At 43.3% G+C, this 25995-nt stretch overlaps 1 protein-coding gene and 1 pseudogene across 2 annotated transcripts; both read right to left on the bottom strand.

Moving 5' to 3' along the window:
- Positions 1 to 1730: 1730 nt before the first annotated feature.
- Positions 1731 to 4832, bottom strand: LOC308172818 (kelch-like protein 33; annotated as a pseudogene). The gene is made up of 4 exons: positions 3997 to 4832; positions 2909 to 3860; positions 2492 to 2662; positions 1731 to 2250 (listed from the first exon to the last, which is right to left on the bottom strand). The product of its transcript is annotated as a kelch-like protein 33 (transcript).
- Positions 4833 to 8241: 3409 nt separating this feature from the next.
- On the bottom strand, positions 8242 to 20002 carry LOC308172817 (protein mono-ADP-ribosyltransferase PARP14-like; the record flags this gene model as incomplete). Its single annotated transcript, XM_080547766.1, has 14 exons — positions 8242 to 8528; positions 8656 to 8827; positions 9089 to 9222; positions 9733 to 10449; positions 10571 to 10623; positions 10798 to 10936; positions 11535 to 11705; positions 12815 to 12874; positions 12960 to 13106; positions 13485 to 13551; positions 13945 to 14169; positions 15344 to 15483; positions 15904 to 16018; positions 19934 to 20002. 14 exons carry the CDS (start codon positions 20000 to 20002, stop codon positions 8242 to 8244), a joined length of 2496 nt encoding a protein of 831 aa, XP_080403892.1.
- Between the last annotated feature and the right edge of the window lie 5993 nt (positions 20003 to 25995).

Here is a 25995-nt window from a genome sequence, read left to right as displayed (position 1 = left end):
AAAAAATTTGTGGGGAAAATATGTTTTTTGGGTTGTTCTTTAGAGCTACCCCAATCCCTGAAAAAGAGCCAAATTAGACCAGGCCGAATATGGGGAAGGTGACAAAAAAGCCCATAACTTGAGAATGATCACTCTTTTCCTCTTCAGATTTGCTGAGGTATGAACCAGGTGGTTGTCCTACATCACCAAATAGTCAGACAACTATTTACCTAAATAAATACTGAAAGAAAGCGTTTCAATTGAGAATTGACCAAGGTCTCAAGTACGTTAGACAGGCATGGGAGAGTGGAGATCGGTCGATAGTTATCCGGATCAGCCCTATCACCCCCTTTGTGTGAAAGAATGACTCGTGCAGACTTCCAGACCAACGGAAATACACCAGAGGAAATGGAAATAATTGAAAAAATGTAAGTTAGAGGCACGCTGATAATTGGCACAGCCAATTTTATGAAAAATTGTTTAGTCAATAGTTTCTAAAAAAACCTTGAGGACCTCCGCGGAAGTGAATGGTTGAAAGGTGAAAAGGGGGACACGGTCCACAAGGGCAGTATCATCAGAAACCACCATAGAGGGGTGTCCAGGGTACAACCTATCAAATAGGTGACCAGCTTCAGAGAAGTGTTTATTAAAAGCAAGGCGAATGTCGCTAGGATCAGAGATCACAGTCATTTACATTAATACTAAGGGGCAGAGCACTGGAAGGACGATTTTTAGTCAAATTAATTGCATTCCAGAATTTGGCATGGTTAGAGTATGAGGTGGTTATCAGATTCAGGAAATATTCGGATTTAGCCTTCCTTACAGCTGAAGTGCACTTGTTTCTGAGCTGCCTGAAGTACAGCCAGTGTTGGGGGACACCAGTACGTCTGGCACGGGACCAGGCACTATTTCTGTTATTAAAGAGGGTAGATAGCTCATGAGTAAACCAAGGCACTACTCTATTTTTTATCCTAGTGGTTTTAAAAGGGGCGTGCCTATCCACAACGCAATTAAATGTACATATAAAGGATTCGAGAGCGTCCTCAATGACATCGAAAGAGCCCACGCAACCCTAGTCGCAGCCATCCAGCTCCCTCAGGAACAACTCTGCATCAAAGCGTTTGAAGTTCCTCTTGGTTATCACCTGAGATGTAGTCTTCTTTAACCTCACATCTCTCACACAGGCAACAGGACAATGATCACTGACTCCCAGGTCAAAGACACCACTAGTATATTTGCTGGCCTTATTTGTTAAAATTAAGTCTAATAATGTAGATTTCGAGTCATCGTTGAGGTTTGGTCTAGTTGGTTCTAAAATCAATTGTGAAAGGTTTATGCTGCAAGCAAGATCTTTAAGCTGTGAACCGTCTTGTGTTTAAATAGAGCTGTTTTGTGTTTAAATAGATCATAACACAATCTTAGTAAATATCTAAGGTCTGAATTCTTAATTGTTTTGCTAAATAGTTTTTTTTTGTGTGGGACAGCAGATTCAGTAGAATGGCCCATATATAACAAAAGCTTTAAGATAATGATATTAAATAACAAAGTACAATGCTGAAAAGGTTTCAGGAAGACAAGTTGATTCCCGACAATAATCTTTAAAGCTGACATTACCCAGAAATGTACCGTTTCACACTTCATAAAAAACCAACTTTACCGTAATGTAATAGCTCTCTATCCCACCCTGCAAACTCGCTCTCAGGTCACCGTCTGATAAAACTTGGCATTGGGTTAGGGGGTGGATTGAGTTCTCACTGTCTTACGTGGGCGGGCAGGTGTAACAGACAGGCACGTATATCAGTGTTAGGTCCAGGAATCTTGCCCATGCTCATCCAGCACTGGCTGGTGGGATCATAGCGATGCACCAGCCTGGACTCACTGTACGCCTCCTGGCAGTATCCACCCAGCACATAGAGCTTCTCCTCCAGGACCACAGAGGCTGCGCCAACGTGGGGGATGGAGAGGGACGTGAGGGCACTCCAGGAGTCAGCCACAGGGTCGTAGACCTCACAAGCTAGTTGGTTTGTGTAGAACTTGCGCAGGTTACACATTCCTCCAACCACACAGAGATGGCCGCCCAGATTTTCCATGCAGTGCTGGGCCCTGTCCTGGTTCATGTCAGACAGGTAGGTGGTTCCTCTCTCGGGGTGGTACAGGAACATGGACACCAGACACTGGTACTCACAGTTAAACCCCCCTGAGATGAAGATCTCCCCGTCCCACACTGTAGCAGCGTGGCCACTCAATGCCTGGTCCAGAGGATGGGCGAAGCTGAAAAAAGAGAGTAATAAGCTGATGGTAGAAAGAGACATTCATGAACTGAGAAACCCCTCTCTTGATGTTTAGTTTTCAGCTTTTTAATAATAGCGAAAATGCATTTTTATTTAAAACAAAAAACAGCACTTTTCATCATGTCAAACAGCACTTAATTTATTGATTGAGAACGAACTTGTGTTACACGTTTCATTTAATTAATTCCATCTCTCAGCTCTGTTATTCTCTTCTATCTTACCTCCAGGAGTCTGAGTCAGGGTCATAGACCTCCACACTGTCTAGGTTGATGTTGATGACTTTGTCTCCTCCGATTGCGTAGAGGCGATCTCTCCGCACTACCACCGTTAAGTTACTTCTGTTCTCCTGCATGTCAGCCAGCCTCTGCCAGCTGTCCTGCATGGGGTCATATCTAATTGTATGTTGTGTGTGTGTGTGTGTGTGTGTGTGTGTGTGTGTGTGTGTGTGTGTGTGTGTGTGTGTGTGTGGTGGGGGGAGAGGTGGTGGGTGTGGGGGTTGACACACAGAAAGAGAGAGACAGAGAGAGAGAAAGAGAATGAGGAAAAAAGAGAGAAAAAATAGTTCAGTTTCAGTTCAGTTCAATAAAAAACCTTTATTTATTTATATTTATTTGTGACTGGTCTTTCGCTTCCTTCACCTGTAGGCAGATTTCATTGTGTCAGTATTGGCGTAGAAGTCACATCCTCCGACCATATACAGCCTCCCCTCAATCACCCCCACGCCGTGCCTAAACCTTGGTTTCTCCGGCATCTCTCCCAGCATCCTCCACTCCATCTGCTTCAGCAGCCCTGTGCTACTGCGCAGAGTGTTAGCAAACCACAGCTGCCTGCTGGGAAGACGGTAGCCCTCGTCAGGGTTGAGCTGGTCCCCCCCAACCAGAACCAGGGCATCTTTGGGGAATCTGATCCGGCACTGGTCCTGGGTCTCAGGCAGACTGAAGCCAAACTCTCTCAGGGCAGATCCATACAGGTCCAATTCCATGTCTCCTCCGCTGCACTCCATGCGTAGGTTAACGGCCCGGACCTCCCTAAACTCTCTGAAGGTCATGAGTGGGAAACGGACCCCCTTCATCAGCTCCCCTGCCTGGCTACGCCTCTCCTCTGGGGCAGCCTCCACCCAGTCAACCACAGCTCGGAACACAGCCAACTCGGAGGGAGCACAGAGGGCGTCACAACGGAGGATATCGAGCAGTTTATCTGCTGGTATATCCTTGAACTTAGCGGTGGCTGCCACCTCTTGGAAGTGCCTCAAGACAAAGTCGTCGGCCGACTCAAGGAGCTCCGCCAACCCGTAAGCCTCGGCGAAAGACGCCACATCCAGGCAGGATTCGGCATCCATTTCCTGTTGCAGGAAGTTGAGGCAGAGCGAGAGGGCGGGCTGGAACTGGAGCTGGAGGGCGGTGCAGGTGATCTCAAAGACACACCCCCAGCTGAGGTGGAGGGCCCCACTGTAGGAGCATCCAATCAGAGCCTCCAGCTCAGAGGCAGCCAGGAAGGGGAGGGCCACACAGGGCTGCTGGGATTCCCTCATCCCGCTGGTGAACATGCCCCGGAAGTAGTCACTGCTGGCAGCCAGGACAACTCTGTGGACTTGGAAAGAGAAAGCAGGATCTTTTAGAATATGTGACAGCAGCTGGTGAAAGCGAGAACAACTCAGCAACCAATCATGTTCAGACTTTTATTTAGAAAATAATTAATTAATGTAAACGTTGTTTAGTCTACCCACCATGGAATGATGTCCCATCAGCCTCCAGCTCCACATCACAGCCCACTCTCTCTGTCCACAGCTGTCTGATAACCTGAAGGCTGACCTTCATCTGTTCCGCAACAGAGATCTTCCTCTCTTTCTTTCCCCCTCCTCCATTCTTCATTCTCTCCTCCTCCTCACTGCAGAGATCCAGAACTCTGGCGACCCCTAGTGCGTGAGCTGCAGCCTGTATCTGGGCCAGTGTGTCTCTGCTCAGAGCTCCTATGGCCCCAGTATATGCAAACTCCAGCACCCCTGTCAGACCCACACACCCCACCTCAGGACCCAGGCCAATGGACATCTGTCTCTGGGAGGTTGTGCTATCACTTTCGCTCTCTCTTCTTCTCCTCTCCCTCTCTCCATCCCTCTCCTGCAGTTTGTGGTGGATAAGGGAGCTAACAGCAGCCAGGACAGGGGAGTGTGCGTTGATGCTCGGCCCATTTTCAGTGGTCAAAATCAGTGAGGAGAGAGCAGTCCCTGAGTTCCACCAGGGCCTGGAACACCTCTCTAGGATAGGTGTCTCTGTTGTATGTAAGGATCTTCTCTTCCTTAACTAAACCTTCACCCATCTCGGCATCCTCCTCTTCCGTCTGGCTTATCGCGCTGTAATTCCTCCTCGTTACCTTTGCTCCCTCTTTCTCCTCATCCTCTCTCACTCCCATTCTCCTGTTGTTGTAGGCCATGATCCATTTTAAGTTCCTGTCGTCTTCCTCTATCCTCTCCCCTCCCTCTTTGATCATTATTCTCCTCCTCTCTTTGTCTCTCCTCCATCGTTCCTCACATTCCATGGGCACACATCGCGGAGTCATCTCCATGGCTGTTCAGACCTCAAACACTTCTTTATGCCTCTCTAGTGTGTGTGTCTGTCTGTCTGTCTGTCTATCACACTCTATTTACCATTGGTCTGAAAGCATAATACAGAGTAACAACCCACAGTTTCTGTCTTTCTAGGTTTGTCCAGTTCTTACTCAACAACAACAACAACAACTCAATTCAGAGCTCTCTCTCTCTCTCTATCTCTCTCTCTCCTTTATAGGCAGGCTTCAAACGTAAACAAGCTGCTATTCATAGCTACTAGGTCAGGAGGATTCAGTTGCAATACACTCTGGGTCCTCCTGCATATCACTGCATATAATAGACCAGAGAGGAAATCATTATACATTTAGTGGGTCACCAAAAAGACACAAGATAACATAAGATACTTTGAAAAGACTGAACAGTTGGTCGATAACAATGCAAAAAAATGTTTGTTCAGGTGACAAGGTAAGTTAGGCTCCATTAATACAATACTGAATTACTCTTTGGTTTATTAATAATTTCTGTTAGTAATTACACTCTCTCCTAATCAGTGAGTTGCATGTGAGAAGTGATTGCCTTACCTAATAAAACACTGTAGATGACGGTATATGTTACTGCTCTACTTCCTCAATAACCTTGTCTGTACGTGGAATCATAAAATATGTTTTTTCTTGTTTAAATGCCTTACACAGCCAACATATACTGCAATGGGTCAAATAACATTGTGGATGCATTTATATTTTCGCAAGCGCCAGGCCAACTGTGGCATTTAAAGCCTCCACACTAGAGCATGGAAAAAACACCTTGAAGTACAGATCATTTTGACATGTGTGCCCTGACATGTTGCGCTGTCAGGGCATAAGTTAGTTGGAAATCTGGCAGCACTGGCCAGTGCTGTGAAAATTCAGTTAAATTTCACGAGTTGAAATCAAAGACCAAAGACCTTTTCTATGTACACAAAAGGCCTATTTCTCACCATTTGTTTAACTCTGTGTTAGTGAGCACTTCTCCTTTGCCGAGATAATCCATCCACCTGACAGGTGTGGCATATCCAGATGCTGATTAGACAGCATGATTATTGCACAGGTGTGCCTTAGGCTGGTCACAATAAGGCCACCCTCCCTCAAAACTTGCGACATGTGGCATTGTGCTGTGAGATAAAACTGCACATTTTAGAGTGGCCTTTTATTGTGACTAGCCTAAGGCATTATTATTGTATAATGTGTTTTTCATTAACTTTGTAATCTACTGTGTGTTATTATTTTAGCTTTATAAACTACAGTTCATCAAGCAATTCAGAGGTCAAATAACAAATAACATGTCATGTGAATGAAATAAATTCATTATTATTATTATTATGACTGGACTTTTTAAATAGGCACTACATTTTAGAAACACTGCTTTGTCTGTCTGTTTTTATTGTATGTATTAATGTATGTGACCTATGTGTGTTTTAAATGTGGAAATGTATTCTTGAGCTGCACTTTATGGAGCCTGTCGAAGGAGTATTTCTGTCACTACTGTATGTGACAGACAATAAAGCTATCTTGAATCTTGAATCTTTATCAATTCACACATGAACTTGAATGACGTGGGCAACAGAAGTATGCAGTAGTTCTTTCTACTTTATTGAAACAACACTTTCACAGAACCACCACTTCTCTGGACAATAATCTGCTCATGTCATTACAGCAAGGAATATGACTTATTGTATATTATGTAAAGTATTATCAAATAAATGATGATTAATCATACTTAATTTATCTTAATCTTACCCATATTTGAACAAACAAGAAACCAACACACAGGCATAATGTACGTTTAAGGCAATTAAGTAAACAATATCAACTCTCCGCAGAGTAGCCAAAGCAATCAAGGTTATTATATCCTCATACATATTAACATAATTATCATTATATCAGCTAATATTAAAAGATCAGGGCATAAATTAGTTGGAAATGTGGCAGCACTGGCCAGTGCTGTGAAAATTCAGTTTGAAGTTCCAAACAACTCCTGAAATGGACTTGCATAGTGTCTGACATTAACTGTGATTCTGCACGCACACACAATTCGAAGAGGCAACTACCAGAGACAGAAAGGCAAAAATCTGTGAGTCCATTTCGCAAGAACAACCCTGACAGTAACAAGATGTTTGTATTGAAACCGAGTGTCGGGTAGGAACCTCCATTTCATAAAGTGCTTTATACAACAGTTAGTTCCGACCAAGTAATTTGATTGGACAAGAGGCATTCCATGAGTGCCGATATACAGTATAACAGCACTGGGACTTTTAACTATATGTATCACTCCGCCACACAGGTGTTCTATTAAATGACTATTAATTAGACTACATTAACGGTCGTTATCTATCAGATTATCCATCAGTGTGTTGGTTTCAAACAAAGATGGATATGTTTCCAAATATAACATTTGTACAGAAACTGTCCGATGCGGGACTCGAGGCGAGGGAGATCATGGCAGTGAGCGGGCATAGGTGAGATTACGATCTGAATTGTGATTTATAATGAATGAGTGAACATAACAATCTAAACAAAACGTATGTGTTTTGCAGGTCTGAAAGCTCGCAAAAAAGTTACTGGAGACCATCCACAGAGAACAGGAAACGATGGAGCAAAGTACTATCTGATCTGATCGCATTCACACATACCACCAAAGCGACTGTCAACCGAGTCATATTTCACTGGTTGCACAATGGAAACGTACAGATTAAATGTACACGATACAAAGTAGCTAGTCTGCGGATGTTTGTGTTAAGGTTACTAGGCAACAGTCCAGTTGAAGTTCAGTTGCGGAACTATTTTTTGTTGGCGGAACCAAAATAAATGATTAAATAAACAAACAAATTATAATCTGTTGTCCTTTGTCCCATTTATTGTTGTTACCTAATAAATGGCGCTGTAGAACTGTTGTATAAAAGCAATATCACACTCGAGGTCGTGCTGTTATACTGAATATCAGCACGGCTGTGATTCGGTCGTAGGTACGAGGCCGCAGGCCTTGATATTCAATTATGGGCCCATCCGGCTTAAGAGGGGGAGGTTTAAAGTCTCTTCAGGAAAGGATTCAAAAAAATCATTACATGACGTACCGTATAAATGGCACTATTCAACTGATAATTTTGGTTAGTGGAACTACTAAATCATAGTCAATGGATACACTGTTCTGTGTAGGGTAAGAAATAGGATTTTCTCTTACAGTATTTCTATCATTTAAAATGTCTGTGTTGAAGTAGGATTTTCATTTGGCTTTTGCCACTGGTTTGGGGGTGCAGCTCAACACATATATTCTGATAATCATTGTGTCAGTTAGCAATACAGTTAACCAAGGATTGTGACAATAATCCCATTGATAAATATTTGTATGTAGACTGTTCACTTGAGTGAAATAATTGAAGACGTCCCATTATTAGCTGAAGGTGATGAGGTACTCTGGGTAGGCCTGGTCGTCGTGGAAGACGACAAACATGCTGGGCGTCTGTTGGTTGTCCACCAGGCTGTCATAGCAGTCGGTGCTATCATTAGAGGATCGAGGGGGGGGGAACCTCATGGTGGGATTACCCAGGGTGTAGCGCCCCACCAAAACACGAGCCACGTAGATGCGCTGGTGCCCTGAACTGTCAGGAGGAGAATACCTGTGATTGGCTGAATAGCTGGCCTTCACTGCGAAATACACGCCTACTCCATATGCTGCCGCTGTAAAGAGAGGAAAAAAGAGTGTGTGAGAGAGAGAGAGAGAGAGAGAGAGAGAGAGAGAGAGAGAGAGTGACCTCTAGAGGGAATGATCTATAATTAGAATTGATTGTGATAAATCAAGCCTTACTATGAGAATAGGACCTGTTGAAGCCATTGTTTTCGATGGGGTTACAGTTGGCCACTGCGGTCCCGTGGTAGAGGTTCTTCTCTCCCACCTCTCCTGGTCCGTTCTTGGTCAGCATGCGTCGCTCCAACACTGCGTACGCCTGCCACAGGTATATGTTCTGCAGGCGTTCAATCTGATAAAGAGACAATGGGTAAATGACACTAAACAATTAAACAATAGTCATCAGCTTGACCTCCTGTATATACTAGTATCCAGAGACAAAATGAGGTGTTCAATTTACTAAGCATTTGTACATTATGCGAATGTGAATGACAATAATGTCTGTTGTCTGTTGTATGCAGGGGAGGATGGTGGAGGTAGAAATCGGAGGACAGGCTTTCTGCCTCCACCAGCCTCCCCTGGTTGTAATACGTCTTGGATGTCTGTTTTGTACTTTGCGGATGGTGAATTGTCCTGTGGTGCTCTGGAATCCCTGTGCCACTGTCTGGTACTCTTGTGAGCCAGCTGCCAGCTGCACTTTCTTCAGTGTTTCCCCTGGGGCCATAGGATCCCAGTAGGATGGCAGCTCTGAAACCAAGACAAGGAAACCTCATGACGTTAGAATTATAAGGTTCTATCTCCATTTTGGTCAAAATTGAGTTTTTTACATAATCTGATCCATTAGGTGTTTATTAATGCCTGTGTGGTGTTATTTTTTTAAATGTTGCCATTTTTGAGTTAGTAATTAATAAAATACAAAGGTTCCATCTCACAGAACATAATGGAATGTAAAAACTGACGCTCAATATCTCTGAACTACCCTAAACGGAGATAGAACCTTATAATTCTAAGCTCACGATACTTGCAGAGTTACTGTACAGTAGGTTCATGAACAGAACTAAAATGTTATGTTTTGAACTGTGGTACTGTAGAGAGAAATGATGTTCTGAAGATTGAAGATACTGTAAAAAAGAGATCATTATATTTTATCAGATTAAATCTCCAACGTAAAAAGTGGGTTACTTCAAGACAAAACAAATCTATAAAAAATATAATTAATGCTGCTAAAGGTATCTAATCCTGTGAAATAGGACATACTTGCACCACCCTCCTCTCTCTTGACCCCGTAGGTGCGTCCCGTTGTGTAGTCTGTTGCTGTGTTGTTCCTGAGGTTCACCGTAAACCTGTTCCCATCCGGGCCCTCCACATCTGCTGACACATCTCCCCTCAGATGAGCCTGCTCGAGGAGATAGTTGGCATGGAGCCCCGTCTCCCCCCAGTCGCCACTGTGGCCCTCCATGGACCACTGGACGCTGACAGCCAACAAAGCCTCGTCCCCCTCCCGGAGGTCCCTGCGGAGGGCTCCACTGATCGCTCTGTCTAGAACCTCACGGACACTCAGCACGTCCTCCTTCAGACCTTTCAGCACGTAGAACCCATCCTCACCCGGTCCGACTCCGCCACTGGCCGCTCCTGCCCCCTGAGCCCCCCGAGCTCTCCCAGGCTCCAGGCTCACTCCCAGGGTTCTGGCTTTCTCCTGGACAGCGTTCAGCTCCGTCACCCCCAGCATCCACAGATCCTTAGCTTCTACTTTTCTCTCTGTCAGCTGGTTCTGCAGGATGGACTGCAGCTCTCGCTTGGCCCCACTCACAGCACCGGTCCCAAGCCCCACCACACACAGCACCGCTGGGGGTGGCCTCACGGGGGTGACTGTGCAGCCAGGGGGGGCTGTAGGGGGGAGGTGAGACCCAGGTGAGTGGGGGGAGGTGTTGGAACCCTTTTCTAGGGTCTTCTTGAGCACCTGTAGGGCTCTCTCTGATGAAAGGAAAGGAAGAGAGGATGAGAGAGGAGGGAGTAGGGAACAGCAAGGCAAAACATCTATATATTTTTAAATAAACCATACCTCTCTCAACCATAACCATAACCACAACCATACCTGTCAGTGTGAGAGTTGGGGCTATTGTTCCTAATCGACTCTCAAGCTCTGACCTGCAAACAGTGACAAACAATTATTCACAAAATTAACTACTTTGCTGTCAAACACCAAAATACCATGACTGAAACTGGTTAAAAAACAAGCACATTTTGTAAACAAATGTAACAACAAAGAAAAGCGCAAAATCCAAGGCCCCCCCTGTTAGAGAGGATACATTAAGCACTGACCTAAATATATGGAAGATGGGTTTCTGTAGGATGACGATGCGGATGAGACAGAGGACATTTGGAATAAGATCCCTCACAGCAGATGCCATGCCATCCAACATCGCCTTAGAGGCAGAACCAGAGTCCATACCACCTGCACCTAGAGAGCAACAATATAGGAACAATATTTTACAGCCATTTTTATCTATCCAGTATTACATAATCACCAGTGTGACAATTTATTTCTGGTTAGTTACACAGATATCGACGTGTGTCTAAATTGTGTATACTTTAATATCTTCATCTCATCTTCTAATACTGCGCACTAACAAATTAAAAAAGAGTCATATGGCAATAGAAATGTGCAATAACTCTATTCTAAGTGCCTATTTATACATTTATATATTTTTACAGTTTTATTATAGTATTATAACGCCACTGACCTCATGTCTGTTATAGTTGTCTTTATTTGCACTTGACACCACGGACCTCATTGTCTCTTAGCTTGTTTTATAGCATTTTCGCTTTTTAATTTGTCTAGTGTGTAATATTTGTAATATGTTATGTTATATGTGTATATGTTTGTGAATATGTGAATATGTTTTTCTGTTTTTGCACCTTCAGAAGAACCACTACAATTTCATTGTATAGGCAACTGTACAAGGACAATAAAGTCTATTCTATTCTATTCTATTCTATAGGAATGGGGGAAGAATTTCACCAGTGCACATAATGGAGGACATACTGTATATACACACCAGTGTTTATTGCAGGGAAGGCTGCTGAGCGGTGGCCCTTGGTCTCACACTGTTTCAAGATCTTCCCACAGACCTTGCTGATCCTCTGTGGGTCGCATTTGAAGGCGGCATGGATGATTTCCTTGCAGCCCAGGGCGCCAGGCCCTGTGGTGAGCATCAGGTCTGGTCCCACTGAAGAGACAGGTGGAGAGGAAGAGGATATACTGTAAATAGGGAAAAGACGTGCTCAACGATATATAATCAAACTTTGTTTGAAGGTGTCAGTGGTGTCAGAAGGTGAAGGTGACAGTGAATGTCTTGTACTATGTACCACATCAATGGATTGGTCAATCTGTACCTTAATGTCAAAGATGTGTGTGACTATGAAAGTTGAGAACATTCGTTATGTGCAGTGGCGTGCAGTCAGGTGAGGCAGGGTAGGCAGTGCCTCACCCAGGCATTTAAGAAAGAAAAAGAATATCAGTCTTTTTAAAATATTTTTTTATTATTTTTTTATCTCAAAAATATATTTTTATTTTATTTATTCTTAACTTTAATGTGTTAAAATGTTGTTAAAATAAAAATAAATGATGTAAAATGTGTTGTTTTAAAAATATAATGCATGCCCTGGCACCAGGAGAGTTTGCTCCCAAAGCTAGCTGATTGCTGGCGAGAGGCTGAGGCAGTGCCTCTGTGCTATGCGAAGTGATAGACCAACAGTTTCGTAGGTTTGCGCATGCGTAGTCTGTTCTCACATTGTCTTCATTGATGGACGCTGAGGCACCGTGCAGGCTGCCTCTGACAGCATGATTGACAGTTTGCGTTTGGCTTGCCGTAGCGGCATTCCTCTGCTGTTCGCGCCGCGGTTCTAAATTTCCCCAGCTAACTTGAGATCAGCATCATGGATATCCAACAGTTAAAAAGATTTTCAACCTTCAGTTTTGAGCAAAAAACGAAATGTGATTGAAAATGGGAGGGCAACACCTGACCTCAATTAACCCAAAGGAAGGGACAGAAGATTGTAAGAACATTTCAAACGGAATGGTACAAAAAAAAGGACTGGCTGTGTGGATGTAGCCAGGCTAACAAGCTGTTCTGCTTCCCTTGCCTACTGTTCTGGTCTTAAAAGATATAAGGGCTATTGATTGCCTTTATAGTATGCACTATGCCATTTGAAGTCTGGCTGCTGCGTTAATCGCATGATTTTTTTTAAATAGCTCACTGCCTACCCAGCCAATGACCTCACTGCACGTTAATGGTTATGTGTTATTATAACACCCATTGATAAGATAACACATTACCTTGTGCTAAAGCCGCCTGCACATTGGGCCCGGCAGCAGTCAGAATGGCTTTAGAGACACCTGCAGCAGAGAGAAGAAGGAGTTAAGAGGGCAGAGAGTAGACAGTGAGTTGATAGGCTGATGGGTGATCATTGTCAAAGCCTACCTGAGGGGTCGGCAGAGAACGTCGTGGTGTTCACGATGATGTCAGTGGTTTCACTGATGATGTCACCAAACACCAGCTGCAGCTTGACTCCGCCCAACATAGCTGTGACCTCATCCTGAGAGGAGGAGACATAGCGATAGAAGGAAGCTGGAGAGGGGATAAAAAAGGGGAGACCATGGGGTTTAGAGCCTTCAGCCACTCCGCCCCTCGCCTCTGGAACTCCCTCCCCCCCCCGACATCAGGAACATTGATTCAATCTCCTCATTCAAAACCCACCTCAAAACTCACCTGTTTACGCAGGCGTATCCCTGTTGATTTACTGTTCCCGTGCTGCTCTGCTGCTAGCTATGTTTATACTGTATATTTCTATGTATTTTGTATTTTGAATTTTGTAACAGTTTTTACATTTGTTGTACGGCGACCTTGAGTGCCATGAAAGGCGCCTTATAAAATAAAAATGTATTACTTAAAAAAATCATATTTAAAATGGAGAGTAGATGCATGAAAAAGGATCTCTTAACTCACCTTGCATTGGGTGAGCGTCATTTGTGAACCCCTTGAGATGCAAAGCACGCTGGGATGCCTGGAAAGCCTGTACATTAGAAGAACGGAAAAAAAGGCAATACACAAAAGGGAGTCAACATTACGTAACGTTAGAATTATAAGGTTCTATCTCCATTTTTGTTAAAATTGAGTTTTTTACATAATCTGATCCATTAGGTGTTTATTAATGCCTGTGTGATGTTATTTTTAAAATGTTGACATTTTTTAGTTAGTAACTCATAAAATACAAAGGTTCCATCTCACAAAACATAATGGAATGTAAAAACTTTGACGCTCAATATCTCTGAACTGCCCTAAACGGAGATAGAACCTTATCATTCTAAGCTCACGATTATGCATAGAAATGGCAGTGATGTCAATAGAAAAGGAGGTTTAAGTGAACAGTTCCATGCACCCTTTATGATGAGGCTTCTTTTCTCACCTTGGTAGACTGTCTGTCACTGGGATGGATGACGACACGGACGAGGAAGGGGGTTCTGCTGGCTCGGTTCTGCTCGTGCGTGCGAATCTCCTCCAACATAACCTGCACGGCCACGTTGTGAGGAAAGCCCAGAACAACGCCGGTTCCGAGCACAGGAAAGGCGACTGAACCAAAGCCCCGGTTCTCACAAGAGTCCAGGACCCTCCTCACACCCTGCCTCAGAGCCTAGGAGGGAGTTAGGTATCAAATGGTAAATGGTAAATGGACTGCACCTATATAGCGCCTTCATCCAAAGCGCTTTACAAAGGCGCTCTCATTCACCCATTCACACACCAATGGCGGCCAAGCTACCGTGCAAGGCGCCGGCCCGCTCACTGGGAGCAATTTAGGGTTCAGTGTCTTCAGCCCAAGAACACTTCGACATGTGGCCAGCCGGGACTCGAACCGCCGATCTGCCAACCTTGCGATCATTAGACGGTGGCTCTACCTCCTGAGCCACAGCCGCCCCCCCCCACTGTCAGCTCAGGTTGAAAGGTCAAAGATGAAAGCCCGAAAACCACTGAGGTGAGCCGGCAGGCCCCTCTGCACCAGGCTCCTCCCACTTACGACGGAGCCAACCTGTCTGCCGTCCTACCTACCCCCGGCCTACGACGAGCCAGAGCCCTCACTCGGAGTGTATAGTCCCGACCGGGAGACCTTAAAGGACTGACTGGGCCTAAGTTGGACTCAAACCTTCATTAAGAACGCCCAGAGAGCAGTGAAACTTACCAGATGCACCAAGAGGGTGAGAGCCAGTCTCTCCGGCAGTGCAATTCTCTGGCCAAGAGTACTTATGTGTTTTGTCTTCCGCCAGTCCAATCAAGGGCATAGCCCGACGAGACCCGAGGAGAGATCCCGACAGCCAATGAGGGGAGCCGGCAGGCCCCTCCAACCTATGACAGAGCCCCCTCCCACCCCCCACCCCCCCACCCTGCACGCTGCCCCAGCACTGGAGCCTCTAGTGGAGCCATAACGCCCCCTGGACACTTTAGGCGCCAGACGGCCATTTGAATTAACTTTATCCCCTGTACCAATTATTCTTTATTAAATACGCCGGTGAGGCTGAACTGCTCCCTGTTGCCGGTGTCTGTTCCTACCTTGCTTGTTATACCCGGGTCCTAAGTAGTGGTTACTACAGAATCCATTTCATTGCAGTATTTTGGGCTTGACTAGCGACTAGTTTGTGTTGTTGTGATTCTCAACAACATTGAAACGTACCGGTAGTTCCGTGGTTTTAAAAGAAAAGTCTGAACATTTTGATTGGTTGTCGGTGGTTCATGCCGACCAAAAGACTAGAACGTGTCACATGGCATGTTCGCAAAAAACATCATAAACACACACAGGCAGGCAGCCTTTTCACCTGTACTGCTGGTCCCTGGGGGTTATTGTCCCAGCGAGTGCAGTGGAGGAAGAACACACGGCCACTGCTCAGCCCAGACAGACCCTCCACCAGGACCTTGTCACCAGGCACGGTCGGTCCTCCAGACTCTCTCTGGGTCTCTGCAATCAACCAGTACAGTCAGTCAGTCAGTCAGTCAGTCAGTCAGTCAGTCAGTCAGTCAGTCAGTCAGTCAGTCAGTCAGTCAGTCAGTCAGTCAGTCAGTCACAGTCGGTCAGTCAGTCAGTCAGTCAGTCAATCAGTCAGCCAGCCAGTCAGTCAGTGAGTCAGTCAGTCAGTCAGTGAGTCAGTCAGTCAGTCAGTCAGTCAATCAGTCAGCCAGTCAGTCAGTCAGTCAGTCAGTCACAGTCGGTCAGTCAGTCAGTCAGTCAATCAGTCAGTCAGTCAGTCACACAGTTAGTCAGCCAGTCAGCCAGTCAGCCAGTCAGTCAGTCAGTCAGTCAGTCAGTCAGTTAATCTGTTAGTCAGTCTGTCTGTCAGTCAAAATGATTGACACATTTGACATTTGACTTATAGGGCACCAGACTCCCTGGCAAACATCGCCTTCAGCCCTGGACCTGCTGCATCTGATATGACGTTGCCTACACGTGAGGAGAGAGGATCATGGCCAAGCATGGGAGAGACCAAGACATCCACCTGCAGAGAGCAGGGGGAAGGGAGAGAGAAAGACAGAGAGAGGGGGGAGAGTGAGAGTGAGAGTGAGAGAGAAGATAAGATATAATAAAGTTTAAAGAATAAAATAGTTGACAGTGGATGCATATAGAAAATAAAGAGAAAACTGCATCAGTGTGTGTTACCATACGGTTTGTGTTTGTGTTACCATGTGGTGTGTGTGTCTGTCTGTGTGTGTGCGTGTGTGTGTGTGTGTGTTACCATGCGGTTTGTGTTTGTGTTACCATGTGGTGTGTGTGTCTGTCTGTGTGTGTGCGTGTGTGTGTTACCATGTGGTTTATGTGTGTGTTACCATGAAGTGTGTGTGTGTGTTACTATGTGGTTTGTGTGTGTGTCTGTGTCTGTGTGTGTGTGTGTGTGTTTATTAATCTTTTTTATTGGGTATACAAACATAAATAGAGAAGAATAAAAGTACAAATGTATACAAAGATACACATGCACAGACAAAACACACACCAAAAACACACACATGCACACACACACACACACGCATACACACACACACACACACACGCACACAAACATACACACACACACAGTGGGAAATTATTTTTATGTTTAATTACTCCTTCGATTCACTTACAAGTGTTTCTAGCCTTTGCTAGTTGCTATGGTGATAGAGGGCTGTGTGTCTCTCTATTTTTCTCTCCTATTTTTTTTTTAGGGAGTCCTGGAAAATTGGGAATTTATAAGGAGATCTTTGAGATTTTTATTGCGTCGAAATGCTGAAATTATTCTATAGGGTTGAAGAGGGGGATAGGGCTGTTGGGTACCAGTGAAATGACGTCTTAAGGTAAAGTGCAGGTTCCTGGTGCTGTGGGGAAAGGTGCTGACTGTAGGGATGATGTCTTTGGAGTGTGACTGTGAATGAGGGTTAGGACTGGAAGCAGGGTTAGCATTGGGGATAGGAAGAGGGTTGGAAGTAGTGTTGGGGCTAGGGTTAGGGTTAAGGTTGGGGCCCGGGTCAAGGATAGGGCCGGGGTTGGGGCTAGGGTTGGGGTTAGGCTTAAGGTTGGTGGCAGGGTCAGGGCTAGGGTTAGGGTTAGGGCCCAGGCCTGGGTTGCACCAATTTGGCGTAAGTCATTACTAAGTGTAGGCATTTAGTAGTTACTAAACCCCTAGTAGTTACTAGCTAGTTTCAAACTAGTTGTTTACTAATTTCGGTTGCACCACGCCAATCATTTGTCAATCTTAGCTAGTAAATACTTAGTAATGCGCAAGTTGTTACTAAAAAGACATTGTCACATAAAACGTAGAAGAAGAACATTATAGCCAATCAGCGAGCAAAGCAAAACCCTCCGTTTTTTTTTTTTTCCCTTGCTATTGCACACATTCATTCATTCACATTCAAACTAAACACTACAGTCAGATAACAATCCTCTTAAACAAGGCAGTGAGTAGATTAAATTGTTTAACTTAAAAACACATTTTACGTTATAAATAAAAATATAGAAAATAAGTAACTCACCATAGGAGCAGTAAAAAAACAGTTACTCACAAATAGGAGGATGACTGAAAACGGTAGTGTCCTTAAGAGCGTCCAGCTTAACTTAAATTTAAACTCCAGCGAGAGACTGTAGGCGGCAGGCCTACTGGTTCTTGTTCAGAAAGATGATCATGTTAACATGTTCAGGGGTGAGAGACGAACGCAATCTGGTGACACGTGGACAAACTAATTTCCATTATTATTACATTTTTTATAAAAAAAAAAATATATATATATATTAACGATTATCGAGCAAAATATTTTGTGATCGACCAAGATCCTTATCGATCAATTATCGATCGTCGATCATTGATGCCCACCCCTACTCCCGGGAGCTTTTTCCCTTGCCCGGCCCCAGGACCAACCATCCGCTCAACGTCTCCTGTGGGGGAAAGGGATGAGATTATGTCGTTAATATGTAATACCATGTTACTATTGAGGTGTTGTGGGAAATGGATGGGGGGGTGGTAGGGCTTACGGTTGTTGGTTGGCTAGATTGTTTGAGATGAACCTGTGGAGTATGTATGACTCTTCTGACAGGTCTCTGGGGAAGTGGCTGGCTGTGGATGGGGGTCGAGCTTCGGTTCCCCGTTCTGCTTGGTAGAGAAGGAAGCAGGTCAGGGAGCGTGTTGGTGTTGAGTGATGTCATGTCTCTTTGAAGAGGAGGGGAATGTTCTTGTGTGTGTATATATGTCTGGGTTATGGGTGATGTGACTGTAGCTTGCTGTAGTTCTGGGGTGAGGGTTGTGAGTGATGGATTTGGATGTTCCAAAAAAGGTTTTAGAAGAAGGTGGTAGAAGAAGGTTTCTCCTTCTATCAGTGGCCCCGGGCCTGAGCTAGATTACTCTTCCTGCCAAGAATGGTGGATTGATGATTCACATGCTTAGTATTCAAATGTATTGATTGTAAGTCGCTTTGGAATAGGGCGTCTGCTAAATGCCAAAAATGTAAATGTAAAAATGTTTCCCTGGAGCAGACTTCTGTGGTTGTGTTAGGGGGGGGGGGGGGAATCAATAAGACTGAGGGGTGGTGCAATGGAAACCCTCATGGTTGGGGAAGTGTTGTGACCGGAAGAGGTGTTTGCTGAAGGGGAATTCTGTGATGGAATGGGATCTAGGTGCATGGCAGGATCCTTTTCTAGGTGGGGTTGGTGTGGGCGCCGGCTATCTCTCATCTGGTCTGGGTGGAGGGACTCTGTAGAAGATGGGTTGGATGGAGTGGGGGTTACACTGGAGGGGGGAAGTGTGTCTGGGGTCAATAATGTGCTTGCTGTGTGAATAGTGCTAGGTTTTAATCTATTCATGTACCGCTTGTGGGCCCAGCCTATGGCTATTTCTAGTGCAGTTGTGTTGAATGGTAGTGCTGAGTGTAAAGTCGATTGAATGACTGTCTGATAATGTGTCTGTAAGATGATCATGTTGTTTTTCATCCATACATTTGTGTTGTTTGTAATGTGTGCCTTGGTATCTGTAGAGGGGGAAGTAGGTTTGATGAAGTCTGTTAATTTGTTAACTTGTCTCATCATACCTGGAGGAAATGTATCTGTAGAGAGGGCTATGTCTGTGATGTCTTTGTGGTGGATGGCTTGCAACAATTTAAAATATAGTTTAGCCTTCTGACGGGTGGCCTCATCAGGTGGTTGGCGGCTGTGTGTGTTACTGAGAAGGGGGAGTGAGGAAGGGGGACGCTGTCTAGTGAGGTGAGGACAGGTTCGAGTAGCTGCCAGTGGTGGCTGTTGACTAGGTCGTGCAGTGTGTGTATTTCTAGAGGGAAGGAGGGAGAAGGGGTCTAATGGGTTGAGGATAAGGGGGTCTAATGGGTTGATGATAGTGTTGGGTGGCTGCATGTGCTGGCCCATATCCATGTCTAGCATCTCTGGAGGACAGGAGGGAGGGAGGAAAATGGGGTCTGATAGTGCTAGGACAGTGTTGGGCAGCCATATGTGGTACCTGTTGATTATCTGTGTATATACAGTATGGTTAGTGCAGTGAATTTGTTATGGCATTCATACATGGTTAAATTCAACAGGTGGGCCCCGAGCAGTTGAGGTGTAACTGCCCAGAGTGGGTTCTTACCGCCTTGTTGTTCAGTGAAGACTTGTCTTGATAGTCTCTCTCCTTTTTTCAGGGAGTCCGGGCGTCGGCTGTATATTCCAGTCTGTGGGTGAGGCTCAGGAAGAGTTTAAAATCCAAGGAAAGGCTTCCTTTTCCTCTTGAAAGGCCTCCTCCAACCCTCCACCCGTTGAATTAAAACCAAATCTTTATTTTTATCAAAACTTTAAAATCAACATATGAATCCGTAGCAGAAACACTGCAACTAAAATTAAGTAAATTGGTAAAACATTCAAATAAAAACATTCATTCTCGACGGATATCTTCCATCTTCTCTCTGACGGCAGCGGCCACCTTGTCAGCAATGGTGTCCTCCAAACCTTTGATGTTGTTGGAGATCCTTGTTTCCATACTCTGAATTGCACTTAAGATGTCCTGGTTCCTATTAGGTTCCTCACCTTCAACCAAAGTGTCAGTGTCCATTTTAGACTTCATTCCGTCGTCTTGTTTCTTTGCATCTGAGCGCAGACCCGACTTATTGCTTTTGCCTGACGCCATCAAGTGCAACGATATAACAAATGTTTCGATCGACTAGTATGATATAGTATGATCAGGTGGTTATCTCTCTGTGTACAATAAAGGTGCGTTCAAACTTAATTCTCCGGTGTTCAAACTTAATTCTCCGGCGTCTGTTGGATGACGTACGTGACACGGCAATTTTAGCTGGTGAACACTGCATTAATGAATGTGCCAATAGTCTAGCAGCAAGTCCTCAAAAAAGGCTTTAGTTTTCGAGATACCCCTACCCGAGGTAGAGCAAATGACAACAATGATTTTTCTTATCTTTAGGGTCTCCCATTAATGAAATTGATTGTTGTCAAAAAAAAAATTTGGGGAAAAGATGTTTTTTGGGTTGTTCTTTAGAGCTACCCCAATCCCTGAAAAAGAGCCAAATTAGACCAGGCCGAATATGGGGAAGGTGACAAAAAAGCCCATAACTTGAGAATGATCACTCCTTTCCTCTTCAGATTTGCTGAGGTATGAACCAGGTGGTTGTCCTACATCACCAAATAGTCAGACAACTATTTACCTAAATAAATACTGAATTATAGTCCTGTAAACTTAGCTTTAGTTTAGACAGAAATTGTACTTTTTGGTGACAGGAACATAGGACTCCATCACTTTTCCCTCATTTATCAGAAAAACAGAAATCCCTGAAAAATATATCATTACTGAATTGTCTAGGGTGCTATTGAACAATAACCAGTAGTTGTATGGAAATATCTCATACAGTTCTATTGCAAATGAGATTTCTTTAGACATAGGCCTACCTCTTCTCTGATACAGTCAAATTCCGAATGGGGGATAAGTGGCATAATAGCCTATAAGTTAAGAATGCTCACTCTGATGGTCATCATATTTGGAGAGGGAAATACCAGGTGGCTGAACTACATCACCAAATAGTCAGAATAAGAGTAACCCAATAAAATAAAGTTTATTAGTTCTAAATTGCAAGCCTCTAAAACATAGGTATAAATAGTACAGGTTTTATTAAAACTGGAACCTTAATTCAAAGTACAGTATAGAAATAATTTTGAAGCTTGACAGTGGAACACTCTCTGCCACTCTGGTTTGAGTGACAGCTGCATGTTTCAAAACTGTGTAGCCAACTGGGCAGCAGCAGCCATAACAATCTCCATCTCAGAGGGAGAGGGGCTGTGGATTGACAGTTCTGTTCAGATTATCACCAATCTAATGACAGATAACAGGTAACACATATGTCCAACTATGATATTAATATGTTGTTGAATATGTTGTTAGATTTGTGAGCTTTTAAACCATAGTGCAGGCATTCTGATCTAGGCAGAGGCTAGCAGAGCCCAGCTTACAAGGACTCAGAACCATACTGAACGTTGCTCAAGGACAAGATGATGAAGTTCATAAGAGACTATCGCCCCACTCAGATGACATACTGACCTTCAAGGTCAAGGTTTCATATCACAGGTCATGTCGGGCCAGTTATTCAAGCACACATAACTATACGCCTACAACCAGTGATCAAGAACCACCCCAGGATCAGTAAAAGACTTAGACTGTTAGGCCTGCCACCTCATCCTACAAAGAAGAGTAGCCTTCATGAGCACCGCAAAATAAACTGCCCCCTCCTTTTTTATATACATGTTTCATTGCCTTTACATATTGTATTTTATTGTAATGCCAATGGTATTTATTGTGTAATAGTTCAAGTGTAATAGTACTTGAATGTACGTTTTAAATTTATATTGCTATGAATTGTATTGTGTCTCACAACTCCATGTGAGTGGTCCTCAACTCTTTAATGCACCTTTTGTTGCTGTTCTTTATACCATACCTGTTTGTTGAGGAGTGACACATAAATAAAGATATATCTATCTATCTATCTATCTATCTATCTATCTATCTATCTATCTATCTATCTATCTTCAAATAAAAGAGACCACTAAAAAGAGGTGAAAATATTCAACTAAAATGAATAATATCATGTTGTAATTTAAACAGATACAAATTCAAATATTCAGAAAAAAATTAATGGATGTTCTACTTGATGTTTTCAAATGACAGAACATGTATTAACTGAATATTAATCTATAATAATAATGAAAAATTAAGTGTCCATGACTGATGTTCTCATCCTCCGCAACATTGACTGTTTACACACACACACACACACACACACACACACACACACACTTTTAAATGCAGTTTGATTTTGACTGAAGCAACACCTCTGCCAGTATCTTCAAGATGGCTACCAAGTAGGCTAAGCAGATTTCTTTATATTTCTCCAGTTAAAAGTTAAACATTCTCTTGTCAGACTGGGTACACAACTTTTTGATTCTCATTACCGAAACACATCGTTATTCACATTTCTAAAAATGTTAGATTTAAAATGTTCTATGACAATATACATCATTAATGTCTAATTATGTACAGTGAGTAACAATTAATTTAGTCATCATGGTTTCTCTACATTTGGCAAAACATGCTAAGTTTCCTCATCCTCCGCAACACAATTCTCATCCTCCGCAACACAATTCTCATCCTCCGCAACACAATTCTCACTTACTGCAACAATTTAATGCCAGTTGCGGTAGAGAGAACTTCTGTTTCAGTGGGGGCATACTATATTTTATATATAATCAGACTATATTTTAAATATATATGATGTTATATGTTATATATTATTACATGCTACATTGCTATTCACTTAAAATATCATTTACTAACTGTTTGTATTTTGCTTTATGTCCTGTTTCATTGCAGACAGTCAGACAAGACTAAGCTGACAAAATGGCTCTGGTTTTAAATACAATTTCACCTGGGTTTATGAATAATATAATTCTTATTATATCACTTCACCATTTTTCCCCCACAAATTGTTCATTCCCCCCAAAAATGTGGTACTGCTTTAATGACATAAAAGCCATCATCCCAGAGCCACAACCTGCCACATCCTCAGCTCGCCATTTCTGTGTGTTGCCTGAGATCTGGGCAAAGCACACAAACAAACGTGTGTAAAACACTGGAATTAGCCCTGCTCTAATGTTTTTGTATGTTTTTTTTTTAATGTGTTCTCTGTTTCTCTGTCGTAGTATACTTATTATCATTACCGAAGTCATCAACCTCATTACCGAAACCTTTATCATTACCGCAACAGGCGTTCATTTAATGTCAATTTAATGAATGGAAAAATAACAGTTTTGCTTTTAAATGCATGTAAAGAATCTATATTATGTTATGTTCTTTCATGTTTTCCACATAATTATGAAAATATATGAGGTTTCAATGAAATATGAAAAACATTAGGTTGTAGATTGCGGAAGGTGTTGCGGTAATGAGAAAAATCAGATAAAAATGATAATTAAAAAATGTATATTATTTCAGAGTTTCAAGTAACTGTGCATTAGGGGTGTAACGAAACGTCATTATCTGTATCTGTATCTGTTAGTTTTTTTAAGTCGTTTTTTCTGAGTGGGGCAGTACAGGACTGTATTGTATTGTGGATATAGATACTTTTGTACCTGTTTTCCTCCAGCATTTTCACAAGGTCCTTTGCTGTTCTTCTGGGACCGATTTGCACTTTTTGAATGAATGGTCTTTATTGTCATTAATACAGTACAGGTACCATACAACGACATTTAGGAGGGGGGGCTCCCCTGGTGCTAGGAAAAAAATACTAAAAGCAAGAAGGGAAAAGAGCTGGTTTACATAAATAAAGGCTATATATACACTATCCACTATACTATACTACTATACTATACAAATAAAACACTGTGCTGTACTCTATGCTATAATATCCTAACATTCATTTAAAGTGTCGCAGTTTGCAGGTTTGAAATGTTCACAGTTGTATTTCAGTATTGCACTTGATTACAATCTAGTAGCTGCCATCAAATTGTTTTTGCACCAAAAGTATCTCTAGGGATTACGTATAATCCTACGTGTATCTCGTTAGGAGAGAAGGAGGGATGGAGAGATGGAGGGATGCAGTTCAAGAGTATGATCAAGAGCGGTGAGCGATGGGAGGTGTGTTTTGGTTTTCCCTGCGTCGCTCCAGACATGGACTAGACATCCTGCCAAGGAAGTGATTGAAGTGCCTCATTTGGGATGTGGGAGGGTTGCTACACACTACTAATGAAAGCCAAGGCCACACACACACACACACACACATGCAAACTTCAAAGTGGTTATATCACTCTCTCTTCCTCCAGACTCCAGACAGGGCACCAAATGTACTTCAGAAAGAGCACATGTTCTTATTCATTAGTCCATACATACTCCAGCTCATAACCAGCAGGACAAGTCTGTCTGCGCAAGTAAGAGGGGAAGGAATAGAAAACAAGTGGGCTCTCTCACTAGGGTGTGTATTTCTACTCAAACCACCATAGATCTCATTCTAACATCGGATGAGTCCAAAATCTCCAAGAGTGGGGTTATTGTATGTGGGCTAAGTGATCATTACATGATCTTTTGCACTCGTAAAAAACATAAACCCAAGGCTGGCGGTCATAAAACTGTAACCACTAGATCCCTTAAATCCTATTCTAGTGAGGCCTTAAACCATAAACTGGAGAATCAAGACTGGTTTGATGAACTAAAATGCACACAGGTTGAAGAGGCATGGCTAGGTTTCAAAACCAAATTCCTAAATATTATTGACAGTATAGCCCCCATGAGAACCACCAGGGTTAAAACCCGATCGGAACCATGGATGAATTCGGACATTCTAAATGCTATGAAAGTCAGAGACCTAAAATGCTCTGAAGTTCAAAAATGCAAATCAAAATTAGTGAAACACTTAAACGAAGATCACAAAACCCACTTTGAGAAAATTAAAAAACAATGCAACAAACTATGCAATCAGGTAATTACCATGACCAAATCTGCTAAGAAAGAATACCTCGATAACAAAATCGAAGAAAACTTAAACAAACCACGTGACCTTTGGAAGCTACTTAATAGCCAACTAGGTTGCAGTCAAAAACTCAAAACCAGGTCTACAAACATCAGCATAAAATCTGGTGATTCTCTCCTTACCGACAAGCTGGATGTGGCTAAGTGCTTAAACACTTTCTTTACAACCATAGCCACTAAATTAGTTAACAATCTACCACCCCACTCAGGGCGTTATGGTGTAGAGCACATCCGTGAGTTCTACAATAAACTGGGTGTACGCAATGATGATTTTAAACTCTCCATGGTGTCAAACGATGAGGTGTTTAAAAAGCTAGGCGCTCTACACTCAGAAAAGGCCACGGGCCATGACAATATTCCAGCCAGATTTCTAAAAGACTCAGCTGCCTCCATTACCCCAATCATCACCCACATAATAAACCTCTCCATCAAACAGGGACACGTCCCCCTTGACTTTAAAATAGCAAGGGTAACCCCACTGTATAAAAAAGGAAGCAAATTAGACCCAGGCAACTACCGACCTGTTTCTATTCTTAATTCCATCTCGAAACTTATGGAAAAAATAGTTTATGAACAGGTCGATAGGTACCTTACCGAAAAAAAGCTGATGTATGAATTTCAATCAGGATTCAGAACATCCCATTCCACTGACACATGCCTTCTCTATTTGAACGACCACATCAACCATGAGGTGGACTCGGGCAAGTACTGCGGCATGGTCATGCTGGACCTCCAGAAGGCCTTCGACACAGTAGATCACCACATATTGTTAGATAAACTGAAAGCAATTGGGTTCGATAGAACATCGGTGAGCTGGATGCAATCCTACTTAGAGGGGAGGGAACAGGTGGTTAGTGTGAACGGAACACTGTCCCCCCCCCTCCCAGTGACCTGCGGCGTTCCACAAGGAAGCATTTTGGGACCTTTACTGTTCCTAATATATGTGAATG

Source organism: Nansenia antarctica, assembly GCF_963989245.1.
Source record: "Nansenia antarctica genome assembly, chromosome: 17".
NCBI classification, from domain to species: domain Eukaryota; kingdom Metazoa; phylum Chordata; class Actinopteri; order Argentiniformes; family Microstomatidae; genus Nansenia; species Nansenia antarctica.
The sequence above is the reverse complement of the archived record's forward strand: the minus strand, read 5'-3'. Positions and strand labels throughout refer to the sequence as shown.